Source organism: Pan paniscus, chromosome 13, assembly GCF_029289425.2.
Source record: "Pan paniscus chromosome 13, NHGRI_mPanPan1-v2.0_pri, whole genome shotgun sequence".
NCBI classification, from domain to species: domain Eukaryota; kingdom Metazoa; phylum Chordata; class Mammalia; order Primates; family Hominidae; genus Pan; species Pan paniscus.
The window spans coordinates 67,362,270-67,377,208 of record NC_073262.2 but is presented as its reverse complement, the minus strand read 5'-3'; the positions used below and the strand labels follow the sequence as shown (position 1 = coordinate 67,377,208).

Genomic DNA, 14,939 nt, shown 5'->3' with positions numbered 1-14,939 from the left:
AATAAAATCAGTGGCCAAAGTATGTTCTGGTCTTATTGACAAATTAGCCTCATAAGCTGATTTTACATTTGAATAAGTGGAAGAAGAGTCAGGGAAAAGTATTTGGTAATCTTGACCCATAGAATTCACAGAACCTTTTGGAGAATTTTTCATTTGGCACATTTGGTGTGACTGCTGCTTGGAATGATGGATATACAACAGCAATCAATTTTTCTCCTGGCTACGGGGATGGCACATTATTTTCTTTGGGATATTACATTGTGGCTGGAAACACTGTAAGAAATGATCTTCACTGGGCATTTTATTTTATCTCATTTTGCATCCTGCTTCAGACAAACACTCAACTATTGAGAAATGGAAACTCTTTGCCATCTAGTATTATGCAAGTGAAATTTAATACCTAGAGTGTTAGTTTTAAAATAACTGACTTAATTTTTAAATGTTTTACATTATTCATCTTTTATGCAATTTTATATTCTAATATATATCATGGTTTATAAGCAGATAAGATGATGTATTGTCATATACTTATGAAATGTACAGGTACATATTTTGCTATTTTACTTAATTTTAATCCTAGTTATTTTACATAGAGTATGTGAGGTTGTACCCTCTGTTGTAATAGAGTATGTATTTGCAATGTTTAAGAAACATCCCCCTTTTTAGATTTTTACACAGGTTGTTATATTTTATTTTCCCCTCCATTTTCCTCTTATATTTATTATATAGAAAGTGGACCACCACGCATAATTCTACAATTGCCTAGGAACAGTGGTTACCATGGCATTTGCAGTTTGCTGTACAGAATACAGCTGTCTGTACTTCCAAAAATATGACTGGTTTCATTCAGTAGAGAAATGTACCAACACAGTATAATATTTAATCTGCTCCCCTTTTTAAGGCTTTCCTAGATATAATACATACTTTGCCACTGTAGTTTTCATCAGATTTTCAAAGGGTCATAATCACAATAACAAAAGCAATGGTGAATGCTTATATAATGCTTACTAATGTTTCAGACAAGGCTCTAAGAACATTACTTATTTAATCCTTATGACAACCCTCTGGGCCATTACATTTTAGGTTTCTGACAGTTCTACTTCTAGCCTAAAAGAACTATGAATTATGAGGAATTAATAAGTTGTTAAACTTTAAGGAAAAATATATTATTCAAAGAGCAGTAGGTCATTTGTGGAATTAATATGGATTTCTCATTCTTGTCTATTAGTATGTAAAAAGTCGTACGTCTCTAAAATAACATGCTGAGTTAATAAAATAGTATTGAAAATAATTACTGTTAGGAGGCTTACTTTACCAGTATGAAGTTTACTTAGCCTCTCTATCTCTGTGATGTTTGTGACCTCATGGGAAGATTTGCATTTCTCTGGTAACCAGCATGTGTTAACAGAGGCCAGGGCAGATAGAAGCAGGCCTCTTTTCTGGAGCCACAGTGATAACCTTAAGGTGTCCCTGGGATAAGCCTGCTCCCAGCCTTAATTCCCTTTCTGGATGAACTGAGTTGGCCCCAGTTTGTTTGATTGACTGTAGCTTCACTCTGGTATAGGTCCTAAACTCGGTTAACTTCTAGATTATTCACATTCTCCTACCCTGTGGCTAAAAACACCTCTATCCTCGTCACTGTGATCACAGGGAATCATGGTTACCACCATTCCCTGTCTTTTAAACTTGATCCTGAGCTCTGCTTTCTGGTGGTTCATCCTGGTTTTTTTTTTGTTCATCCAAGATGTACCATTGAGCTAGACCCTCATCATTGGGCTTTTACTAAATGCTGTATGCAGAGGATTATCACAAATAAGACTTAGTTTATATACTTTATCAAAGTATCATAGGGTTGATGAAAGCACGGATTGCCTCAGGAAGACAAATGGAAAAAACTTACAGGGGGATAACATGGGATTTTTTAATGTGTGTGTGTGTGTGTTTCTTTCTATTGTGCCTAGACAAGGGCTGGAAAGAAGAAGTCCTGACCTGGCCTGAGAGAGAGACTCTTGAATTCTACTAATAGGTCTATTATCTTCTTTGCCGTTGTCATTTTTTTTCCTTCACCTTTGCTGAACTTCTCTATGACTTAGTTTTCTCCTCTGTAGAATAAGATTGTGTAATTAAATTTCCCAAAGTCTCTTCCAACTCTAGTATTACAAAATTATGCTATTTTGCTATTTTTTAAAATTGGCCTCTAACAGATGAACATGCTTGTTTTGGTTTGATCAATGTTAACGAGATGACGGTGTCTAATCCTGGCATTACTCCTCTGAGGATTTCAGAAACTTAAAGTACAATAACAAAATAAAACATTGACTGACATCTTTCTTCCCAAACTCCTGACTGTAACACAGAAGTTAACACAATTGCATAGGTATTGCATTACTAAAAAGAGGTAGAAGACTTGATATTTGATGATGACATGCTTAGGTTAATGAGTTTGTTAACCATGGTAACCATGTTACCATTGACTAATAATGAGTTTTAAAGTAGATGACTTTAAGAGAAATCTAGTGGCAAGCTTGGCCACTCAGAATCCCCTGAATGGGTTTAATTTTATTAACCAAAAAGGTACAAGTTACTGTTGGTGGTGGTATTTAGATCACATATAAGTGAACCCAGCTGTAACCTCATTGCTTCCTCTCATAATATTTATTTCAGCAGATTGGTAGGAGCAGCATTAAAATTGTCCACATAGTGATAGCTGGCCTAGTGTAGATGTAAGAGCTCCAGGCCCTGGTACTGCTGTCCTATTTCTTCTCTCGTTATTATAGTTGTCTGGGATCTGACATGCCACCTCTATTCCTTATACCCCTTCACTTTGATGTTATATGACTTTTCTTAATCTACAAAACCTAGGCAGGCTAAGATTTTCTATGCCATCAGTGAAGAATCTTAAAACAGGTTTATATAGAGAATAAGAAAATAGAATGCATAAGCCCTAGATTTTCAGGAGTGTGGAGGAAGTGCCATCCAAAGAGGAAAAGGATGTAGCACAGGGAGATACAGGACATCAGAAATTAACTTCCCCACCCCACCAAAAGATAACATTTTATTTTTACAAATCACAATAATATAACAAAGAAACTGGCATGTATGCTTTGATACAATACAAGCCAAAATTTGCATGCACGTGTGTGTGTGTATCTATGTGCATTATGTATATACAGGTGTAAAAAGATACACATATAACAGTGGACACCAAAACTTCTATGAGGCGACTTTTATTTGGGATTTAGTGATTTTTTTCCTCATCATTATATACATTATTTGTGTCTTGTGAGATTGAGCTAATTTTATCACATCAACCATAAAACTGATTTAATTGTGATAAAAACTCACAGCTTATTTTGCAAATTCAATACAAGACCTCATTCTTCTAAATTACATTTATTATAGTGTAATAATAATATATATAATAATGACACTTTAAAATTGACTTGCTTGTCTAAGTTGTAAAAATTTTTTAACATTCTTCCATCAAGAGTTAAGAGTTAAAACTTGACCCTCAGATATATGAAAAGTTCAGTTATTGGGACACAATAGCAAATACCATAAATTAATGTCAATTTATAAGATATTTTATACTATTTAATAGTGTTTATTGTGAATGTCCAGGTTGGAGAAGAATAATGTGAGTCTGTCCCTTGAAAAACAAAACATGAGTTTTAAGACAATTTCAAGGGATTGTTTACATTCTCTCCACTAACCCCACCCTTTTCCACCTGTGAAAATCATAAACAGAACCAACAGATTCTATTAGAAACATTTAACATTATTGAAGTCGAGCTTCTATGTTTCTATCCCCTGAGTGTTTTTATTTTCCATATGTATTCTTTCATTTAACTCTTTAATCCAGGATATGTCAATTTCAATGACCCACTTTTTATAATTCAACTATGATTAATAAGTGATCTAATAACTAGTACAGAGCAAGTATTCAGAAAATCTCTTGAATGCCGTTTGATTCTATTTTCTTCAGCTAAATTTAGTTGGATTTTGAATCAGTAAATTCTGATCTGGTTGTGAATTCTGGGGGATTAACAATCTGGCATGGTTTTCAACCTGACCTTGCCACTTTCATTAGTAGATTCTGTTTCTCCTTGTGGTATTTTCCTGTTTACAGACCATAAAATTCAGTGATGTGCATTCCTGTTAGAAGTGCAGTTTTCATTAATGGCAAGCAGACTTATCAGTGACTCTAACTAAAGTAAATAATTGAACATCTCTAATGATTAACCAAAGCAGTTTCCCCTAGTAAGTAGAAACCTCTGTGTTTTCTCATTTTGTAAAGCCTTTAGACTTAATAAATTTTAATCTCTACCACTTTTTAAAATGTAGTCATAATTTGAACAAAGTAAATGTTTGTTGGTAGTAAAAGCTGAAGACAGTTATAAATGGTTCTTTAATTTTTCACATTAAATTTGCTTATGAGACATTTCAAATGTATGTACTATAATACATATCCATGAATTCATTACTGATTCAACAAAGTAGTGTTAAATATTTAACTTTTATTAAAGTCCTTTAAAGTATGTTGAAGAGACCTGAGTTGACTTAAAGGTGGAGATTTTTAGACCCACAATGAAAGTTTATACAGTAGACTAAGCATCGGTTCCTGAACATTGGGCACTGTTGAGTTTTAAGGTTAATTATTACTGAGACTGATTCCAATAGGACTCTTACCAACACAGTCACCAGAGAGTACAATCTTAAAGTAAATACCTCCTTTTACCTATGCTTTTTACTCCAACATCTGTATAACTATAATTCTTATTTTATTTGCAGAACACTTTCATGTACTTTAAAACAGACAAATTGCATGTAATAATATCAGCTGATGGTTATGAAGCATGTATTGTATGCTAGGCACTGTGCTATGTATTTTACATATAACATTTCATTTAAGCATCCCAGCCCCTTTTGACATAGGTGCTAGTACTTTTCCTTTTCATGAATGAGGAGGCCGAAGGTCACAGAGACAATAAATGGCGTGTTTCCTGGTTCAACAGCTTGGATTGGCTCCAAAACCCATTTCTTTGGGAATCATTGTAGTGGGCCGCCTTCTACCTTGCAAACTCTCTGTAAGCCTCTCTCCAACTAGACAAATTCACATTCAGAAATAGTGGGTAGTTTAGCTCTGATGAATGCAAGAGCAGAACTATTGGGAGACTCTTTGGAGCATACTCCTAAAGTGCACAGAAGAAAATACAGCTTAAGAATGCTGCTGCTGGCCGGGCACGGTGGCTCACGCGTATAATCTCAGCACTTTGGGAGGCCGAGGCAGGTGGATCACAAGGTCAGGAATTCAAGATCAGCCTGGCCAAGATGGTGAAACCCCGTCTCTACTAAAAATACAAAAAATTAGCCAGGCATGGTGTTGGGTGCCTGTAATCCCAGCTACTCGGGAGGCTGAGTCAGAGAACTGCTTGAACCCGGGAGGCGGAGGTTGCAGTGAGCTGAGATCGCACCACTGTACTCCAGCCTGGGCAACAGAGCGAAACTCCGTCTCCAAAAAAAAAAGAATGCTGCTGCTTAGGGATCAGTGGTCTTCCCAGCCTTTTAATTTAATTTAATTTAATTTTTTAGCATTCTAAATTCATGATGTGTATTACTTAAATATTACTTAAATGCTGTGGCAGTTTAGTAAGGCTGCTTTTAGCATTAGTCATTCCTGGGTTTGCAGCCTCTCCAGTCTTGCATGTTAGATATGTATATTCTCTGTAAATCCCAGTGTATACATGTGCTTTCCTGGCTACAGTCTATTTAGAAATATCGAAGTCTCCTAACTTAAATGTCCCTTCTTTTCCTGCAGACTTTACCGCGCCTCCCCAAGAGAAGGTTTTTTAGTAGATGTAGAACATCTCTTTCTCAAGTCCCAGTTGTTCTTCCATTTTGTGTTAAGAGTGATGTTTTAGTTAACACACAATTTGATTTTTATTTGATTTTTATTATCTTAACTTCCCTTGGCAATTTCTTAAATAATTGAAATTATTTTCCAAGAGTCTTCATAAAACCTCTTGCCTCTGTGTCTTATAAGACAACAAAAAATATATATATTAAGCTATTTCCTTGAACGCTAATATGAATATTACTCATATTTCAAAAGAAAATTTACATTTCTGTCCTTCATTAATCTGTTGGTTATTATCTAAACTCACTATTCTTATTTCTTCAAAACTCTTGCCTTTGCACGACTTATACCAGTTGTTAAATTTACATTTTGTCCTCAACTTTAATAAGTTTTAACTATTATTAACAGCGTAAGTTCCAGTTATGACAGACCACATAATTGTACGTCATATCAATTAGTGACAATCACGTTCACTTTCCTCTAATGTCTTTTTATTTTTATTTATTTATTTATTTTGAGATGGAGTTTCACTCTTGTTGCCTAGGCTGGAGTGCAGTGGCACAATCTTGGCTTACTGCACCTCCACTTCTCGGGTTCAAGCGATTCTTCTGCCTCAGCCTCCCAAGTAGCTGGGATTACAGGCACACACCACCATACCCGGCTAATTTCTGTATTTTTAGTAGAGACGGGGTTTCACCTTGTTAGTCAGGCTGGTCTCAAATTCCTGTCCTCAGATATTCTACCTATCTTGGCTTCCCAAAGTGCTGGGATTACAGGCGTGAGCCACGGCACCCAGCCAATGTCTTTTTTCTTAGCCTCTTTAATTCAAATTTCAGCTTTAGTAATGCATATCCATTTACCATCATGATACCCATGCACAACATGGTAAGGGTGGTGAATGTCACAGAATAGGGTTGTAAAATAAATGCTTCCCCTGATGTCCATGGCTTTGTGTTTTCAATATGCATTTCCCCCAGTTATCTTCATAAATGTTGTTGAAAAAAATTTAGCATTTATAAAACTGAAATATGTCTGTTTTGACAAATTTTAAATTCTTTATCCATAAAAATATAAATACTCTGTTTTACAAAAAGCTAGCTTATTTTAAGACCTCTAGGCTGAATAATGAAATATATGAGTCTATGGTTATTCTGTCTTTGAGTTATGAATAGGCTCATAAAAATTTGTGAGTCTGTATATATTCCTCCATTTTTATTTCTATACTGTCTGCTTTATTATAACCAAAATATAAGAGCTCTAACTCCCAAGTAGATACTCTCATTGAGAAATTCATGTCATGGCTGCTTTTATCATGGAAAAGACCAGTAAGTGACAAAGATTAGGAATGTGACCTAAAGGTGAACACATTTTTATTATACACCTCATGAAAGCAATCAGTTGAAACACGGGAAACATGGAACTAGGGAGGAAAATCAAATGCTCTTGTTGCTTCATGCATTAAGCTGCCACTTATTGATCACCTGTTGCATTCTTACTGGTAAACTAGATCTGCCATAGGAGTGGAGCATGGCTTTAATAGGGCTTTACAGAAGTAAATCCAAGAAATAAAATCACATCTTCTACTGCTTTTGATTTGTAGACAATTATTTTTTTAAAGTGAAGGGCCATGTTCTTTTGGGAGAACTTTTGGCCTTTTTTCTGATGTTTCCTAAATTTGTTACTCTTAAGATATCAAGGGAAGGTTTTAGAACACAAAGGCATTATCAGTAGAAAGATTTCTATTTAACCTTTATATTCTATTCAAAACAATATTTAAATACTGCCAATTCCTTGGTGCATTTCTTTCTTACCTTTTTGTTGCAGCGGGCCCTTGTTTTGAATTATTTCAAACATCCATTGAGAATCCACCGCCATGCCTACCCCAGTCAGGATGATCATAATATTTAGTCAGAATTGACTTCAGTGACTCTGAAACAGAATCTGAGTTTGGGTGGCAGGCTTTAACTCATTTCTTGCTGGATTACAGAGAAATCTGAAGAATTTTGGAGGAGGAATCAGAGTAATGGGATGGGGTTGGAGGCAGCTCTTTACCAACTAGTAGGAAAGAAGTTTAACATTTCAACTGTTGGTAAAATCTCCCTGGTGCCACCTTGTCCCACCCCCCTGTTATGAGGCACAGTTAGTGGGTTTATGAGAGGTTTGTTCAGTGAAGCTCCTGCCACTGTAGACCTAAATGTTTCTCTCCCTGTTGAAGTGACCTGCCTTCCTCTTTAGTACCTAACACAGTTGGCAAAGAGCACGGCTAACTCAAACCCTTTTCTTTGGGGGGCAGGCTTCCCTTTCTCTCTGGCAGATATATTACAAAATTACAAAATAGTAAATTTGCCAAATTTTTCTTGGTGTGTAGCAAGGCATAAAGACTGAAAAATATCTTATGAATTAGTTCACTTCCCTTAGAGGTACCTGCGTTGTCTTGTAAGACTAGAATGCCCCAAGCTTTACACATGTCCCTGGTCTGAGTATGTCAAGGTCTTTTATTTACAAATGAAGATGGCAGCATATCATTCATTTTTTTTATTCATTCAAGGTGTATTTACTTAGAACCCTCTGTGAGCCAGACATGGTTCTGGACATACAGCAGTGAGTGAAATAGTAGGGGAAAAAATCCCTGCCTCTGTGGTCAACCCCAGTGGGAGCAGACAATGTACAAGGCAAATAAGTCAACTGTATAGTATGTTAGAGAGCAATTAAATGCTCATCATAGAAATAAATCTAGGAAGCAGGGATAAGAAATGTTGGGAGTCAGGGAGGAGTTCATTGAAAAGATGACATTTGACTGGGTATGGTAGCTCATGCCTGTAATCCCATCACTTTGGGAGGCCAAGGCAGGCAGATCACTTGAGGTCAGGAGTTCGAGACCAGCCTAGCCAACATGGTGAAACCCCATCTCTACTAAAAATACAAAAATTAGCCAGGTGTCATATTGCATGCCTGAAATCCCAGCTACTCAGGAGGCTGAGGCATGAGAATCACTTGAACCTGGAAGGTGGAGGCTGCAGTGAGCCAAGTCACCCACTGCACTCCAACCTAGGTGGAGAGTGAGACTCTGTTTCAAAAAAAAAAAAAAAAAAGTGACTTTTGAGAAATGGCCTGAAGAAAATGAAGGGACACCGAGTTATCAGAAGAAAAAGCATTCCAGGCACAGGGAGCAGTAAGGGTGACCACCCTGTGATGGAGGAACTCTGACGGCGCATTTGAAGAGCAGCAAAGAGGCCAGTGTGGCTGGAGTGGAGTGAGCCATTCCATTACCAAAGGAGAGGCCAGAGAAAGCTAGACACCAGGTTGTTAATGGACTTATAAAGGGAACTATTAGTGGGTTTTGACCAAAGTTACCTAATCTGGCTTACATTTTAATAGGATCCTTTTTTATGATCTTATTTAAAGATAGCAGATTCTTTTTGCTGCTATGTTGAAGGACTATAGGGAAACAATGTGGAGACGGAGTCTAATTAGGTACTTCCTAATGATGAGTCAGACTACATAGTAGCAGTTAAGCTGGATGCTGGATGTCTTCTAAGGGAAGGGAAAAAAGGGTTGACTCAGTGTGAGATGTGACAGATGCAAGATGAGGGTGAATGGAAGGATGACTTGTTCTTTACTAAGACAGGGAAGGCTGTGAGAATAGGATGTGGCAGAGGGATAAACAGGAATTATCATGATCTCAGTTTTAGACATGCTAAATTGAAGAGGCTTCAGACATTAAGGGGAGATCAGAACAGAGGTCCAAGATAGAGACGTGGATTTGGAATTCATCGGCATGCAAATAATACTTAAAGAGAATAGATGAGATCCTCTGGAGAGGGAGCAGAGATACTAAATGGAATGTGTTCACAGACCACGCTCTGTGTCACACCAGTGTTGATCAGGAGATGAAGAGAAGCAGACACAGAAAACTGAGTAGCCAGAGAGTACAAATCTATAGAGAGTAAGAAATGTGGTCTCCTGGAAGAAAAATAATGTATTTTAGGAAGGTGGTCAGCTTTGTTTAATGTTGCTAATAGGTCTCATAAGTGAGTTCTGAGAAGTGGCCACAGATTTCTTCATAGTCAAGGTCTTTGGTGACTTTGATAGGAATCCTTTTAATGGATCAAAGGCTGGGAAAAGTATCATTGAAAGGATTCAAGTGGGATAAGAGAAATTGGAGACACAAACTGCAAACAACTCTTTTATTTATTTATTCATTTTTTTCAAGATGGAGTTTCACTCTTGTCGCCCAGGCTCGAGTGCAATGGCGCAATCTTGGCTCACTGCCACCTCCGCTTCTGGGATTCAAGCGATTCTCCTGCCTTAGCCTCCTGAGTAGCTGGGATTACAGGCACATGCCACCACGCCTGGCTAATTTTTTTATTTTTAGTGGAGATGGGCTTTCACTACGTTGGCCAGGCTGGTCTCGAACTCTTTACCTCAGGTGGTCTGCCCACCTTGGCCTTCCAAAGTGCTGGGATTACAGGTGTGAGCCACCTGAACAACTCTTTTAAATAGTTATTTATTCGTTCATTCATTCATTCATTCATTCATTCTTGGTAAAGGCAAAGAGCAAAGATGACATGGCATTTGGTCAGGAGGCACTGACCCCTGCTGAAGGAGGATGTCTTAGGGTCTGCTGACAGTCACGGGCTAGGAGTGTGAGCAGTAGCTCTTTGCAGTAGGTGACCTTGAAGGACCTGGCCTCAGGTAGACATATAGATTTTTGCAGTGTTCCTCACTGAAACACTGCAGCTGTAAAGAGGTAGATTTAATCAAGCCAAATACTACTATACAAATAATGTTCCCTTTTTCATCCCTTCCTTTTAATGTCTCCAGATTTTTCTTTAAAAGTTAGTTTTTAACTCTGTTACTTATGAGTCCTCTACATTACAGTTAGTTGTTTGTGTGGCAGTTTCCCATTCTAGCCCAAGTTTCTTGAGAAAGGCCGTATTTTATTTTTCTTTACATATCTATCCCATAGCCCAGCTTCTGCGTGTGGCAGATGCTTCATAAATGTTTTTAAGGAATGACTGTTATGTTCCATTTGGATATATCCTGTGCTTGACGTAAAGTTCAGTGTCTTCCTAAAGTTTGCTACTGATTTCTAAATGTAGGATTGTATTTGGTCATTTTGTTTTCCAGAGTCCCTGTGAAGCAGGAAGAGTGAGGGCAGGTTCATTGCAGCTCAGCAGCACGTCTGCAGGGAATTCATCTTTGAGAAGGACAAAGCGAAAAGCACCTTCCCCACCCTCCAAAATACCCCCGCATCAAAGTGATGAAAATAGTCGTGTGACTGGTAATGTGGTTGTTTCATTAACATTACATTTGTATTGTGTTTTGTTTAATATGGACAGTAGGAAAGATATGGGTATGTAAGTTATGCTTTTTAAATAATACTTAGGCTTTTTAAATACATCTTGATTAGTCTCACTTTGCTGCCGTTTAAAAATCTGAAACATCACGAAATGAAGTGTCAAAATTATACAGCTCCATTATCCTAAGATGAGCATGTCATAATCTGTGAATTTATTCAGAAAGATGCTGCCATTTCAGGATTAGCTGTATGTAGAAAAGGGAGTCTAAGTGGATTTTAGTGTTTTACAGCTAGATAGTAAAATGGCTTCTAGGAAGGCTTACTGCTTTCTGAACTATATAACTAAGTTAAACTGTTAAGGAATTGTTTTATTTGTGAATATGACTTTATAAGTTGTGTTGCTTCTTTCCTTTAGCCTTACAGCCAGTAGATGGAGTTCCTCCAGACAGTGCTTCAGAAGCAAACTCTCCTGAGGAGCTATCCAGCCCAGGTATGACACCCTTATTCTACATGGTGTAATTACTGAAAAAGGATGTCCATGATAATTGAGAAATGAATCCATTTGCGATGCTTTGTACATGAAAGAGATACAGATTCTTTGGCCTCATTTCCCAAATTTTTATTATGAAATAAATTCTTGCCCCCACCCCTCTGCCCCTCAACCCAATTAGAGTATGAAGCTGGCAGAGATCAAAATTTCAGTTCTGGAATTGTCCTTGAGTACTTTTTCTATGTGGTCTCCTGCTTTCCCTTATGCAGTATCAGGTTAACATTTATTAACCTCCTTCCCAAGTGTAATGACACACCGTAATTAGGAATGTACCTTGGTGTGTGCAGAAGAAAACTTACAGGAAAGTGTAAGCACAATTTCTTGATGCAACTGTTCTAGGTATGAACTCAACATACAAGTTACCCCACTCTAATGGTAAAAATCTGTTACCATGAAAATGTTTTCTGTTGCAGTATATGGCTCTCCTCTAGGATTCTTTCCAAACAAAATTCCATTACAAGTTACATAATTTATAGTAATACTTTTCCAGTGTTTTTAATAATAGCTACTTAGTAGCTTTTCTAAGAAGTATGATAAAAATGTTTTAATCTTTAGAGTTACTATTAGACATCAATGAATGTGATAGACTAGTAATATCATACCAAAAATAGAATATGATTATGCTAGGACTTTATCATGGGGATAATTCTGTAAGTATAAAAAATGCTTAATATGACTCGCCTGATTTTTATAATTTATATTCCAAATACAGGAAACATTTAGGAGGAACACTCTTGAATCTTTAATCTTTAAGTGGTATTTAAGAATTTGGAATTTTAACATATATATGTAAGAATTCTTCACTCCTCTGTGATTTTAAATCTTACTCTCAGATAACTAGTAATGATTTTTCTCAGCTTTTACTCAGAATAATATAAATGGCACCATTTTTTTTCCACAAAGGAAATGTATTGAATAATAACAATTACAACTGTTGAGTGAAATTAGAAGTCACTGAAATATTATAAAAAGGAGTGCATGCTATTCAAACTTTGCTTCATATCTGTTTTTCTTCATTTGTTTTTTTCCTTTTACCTCTTCTTATTTAATGCATGGATAATTGTGAGCTAACAAATCTGATTTCTTCCAAAATGCTTCTTGGTCTCTGCTTGCCTTAACTCTGTTGTCTAAGTGCCATTTCTACAGATTCTACTTCTTTGGCAGAAACCTTTCACCCTGGGCATTCCAGTCAGGAGCAGTGCACTGCGCCCAAACTGATGGAGGAAACCTCTGTCTTTGAGTGCCCTGGGACACCTGAGGCAGCCATAACATCATTGACATGTAGGTGGTCAGGCCTTTCCTGGCTGGTGCTTTGTGTCAGGCAGGTTAAGATATCATCGATTGTAAATTTGATGAGCTATTGAAACCTTGTGTAAACATATTTTATAAAGAAAGAGAAGTTTCCCCTTTTTCACTTGAAATTTTATCTGGGTGTAGAGTTTGTTGTTTTTCCCAACCATACAGATGAATACAACAGAGTGGATTAGTTAAATAAAATCAGTGGTTCTGAAGAATTTTAGTTTCTCTTCTATTTGGCTTATATATACTGAGGGGTCACTTTGAAAACACAATTGAGGCTGGGCATGGTGGCTCACACTTAAAATCCCAGCTACTCATGAGGCTGAGGTGGAGGATTGCTTGAGCCCTGAATTTTGAGACAGCAGTGAGCTATGATCATGCCACTGAACTCCAGCCTGGGTGACAAAGCAAGACCTTATAATAAAAATTAAAAAACACATTTGTATCTAAACCATCATGGCCTTTCATTTTTTTCAATACAGAGTTTTCAAATTATTATTATTTTTTTAATTATTTTTATTTTTATTTTTTTTGAGGAGTCTCACTGTTGCCCAGGCTGGAGTGCAGTGGTGTGATCTCAGCTCACTGCAAGCTCCACCTCCTGGGTTCACGCCATTCTCCCGCCTCAGCCTGCTGAGTAGCTGGGACTACAGGCGCCCGCCACCACACCTGGCTAATTTTTTTGTATTTTTAGTAGAGACGGGGTTTCACTATGTTAGCCAGGATGGTCTCGATCTCCTGACCTTGTGATCCGCCCTCCTCGGCCTCCCAAAGTGCTGGGATTACAGGCGTGAGCCACCACGCCCAGCCTAGAGTTTTCAAATTATATAAATACGTTCTTAACACATAGATACAATATGCTATCGTAGACACATTATTTCTATTTCACATCATAATAAAGCATCATTTGCCAAAATATGTACATTTGAATATTCACTTAAACCTAAATTTTTAAATATTTTTTATTGGGTAATCTATTTTTATTAATGATAAAAATACCATTAAAATTTCTCATGTTTATTTCTCAAAGAGCACAAATAGCACACTTTTCTGTCTATATACTTAGAGATAAAATTTTAAAAATATATTTTAAGTACTTTAAATATTGAATTATGTTAAAAATTTAAATTAAATTTTCTGAACGTGCTGATTACTATAATTGGATGCTATACCACCTCCCCACCCCACCCCCCCTCCCACCACATCCCCAGCCTTGGGATAAAATTAAATTTCATTCAGATACTGTGGTGTATATGGAAATGTTTAATGATATTTAGCAAAAATCCAGAACCTCACTCTGGCTTACATTTACTTCCATGGCTAATCTTGACAATAAGCATGAACATTAACTGCTCAGGATGCCTCCTTCTCTTTTACCCTGCTGGCTACTGGTTGTTGGTGATAAAATACATTTTTTATACAGTGAAATGTTAACCACAGCTATTGAAAATATTTATGTGTAAACATATATATTAATATGGATGATATTTAAGATATTGTAAGTGGAGAAAAAAGCTAGGTGGCTACAGTGTGCTTCCATTTATATTAAATAAACTAACAAAAGGAAACGTGAGTATGGTTATCAGCCTATGTATGCATATTACACTTTCTCAGGACATACAGGAAAAACTGTTAAAGCAAGTTGCCTCTGAGAATCAAACTGGTTAGGAATAAAACTTAATTTTCATTGTCCAATACTTGCTCTATTTGTATTTTCAAAAATTAAGCATCTAGGTCAGTGGCTTTTAACTGAGGTTGCATAGTAGAATCATCTAAGTAGTCTTAAAAGTCCCTTGCCCCACCCTTCAGAGATTCTGATTTTGTGGAGTAGGGTGTGAGCCTCAATATTTTTAAAGGGGGCTCAGGTAATTCTCAAGTATAGTTGGTACTAATAACTATTGAGTCAAATTTTATGAGTGCCCTTGTAGACA

At 36.9% G+C, this 14,939-nt stretch overlaps 1 protein-coding gene across 21 annotated transcripts in view; it reads left to right on the top strand.

The window, feature by feature from the left end:
* The window catches only part of COBLL1 (cordon-bleu WH2 repeat protein like 1), a 193,748-nt gene that overhangs the window by 125,503 nt on the left and 53,306 nt on the right, over positions 1-14,939 (top strand). For 16 of the 21 annotated variants that reach the window (XM_063595414.1, XM_063595413.1, XM_063595412.1 and 13 more), the window contains 2 exons: positions 10,988-11,141; positions 11,575-11,649. In XM_063595414.1, coding sequence (XP_063451484.1) covers positions 10,988-11,141; positions 11,575-11,649 — 229 coding nt within the window. Of the gene's footprint in view, positions 1-10,987; positions 11,142-11,574; positions 11,650-12,873; positions 12,991-14,939 lie in introns of all 21 variants that reach the window. The other 5 variants (XM_034954391.3, XM_055108679.2, XM_055108678.2 and 2 more) reach the window with 1 other exon arrangement.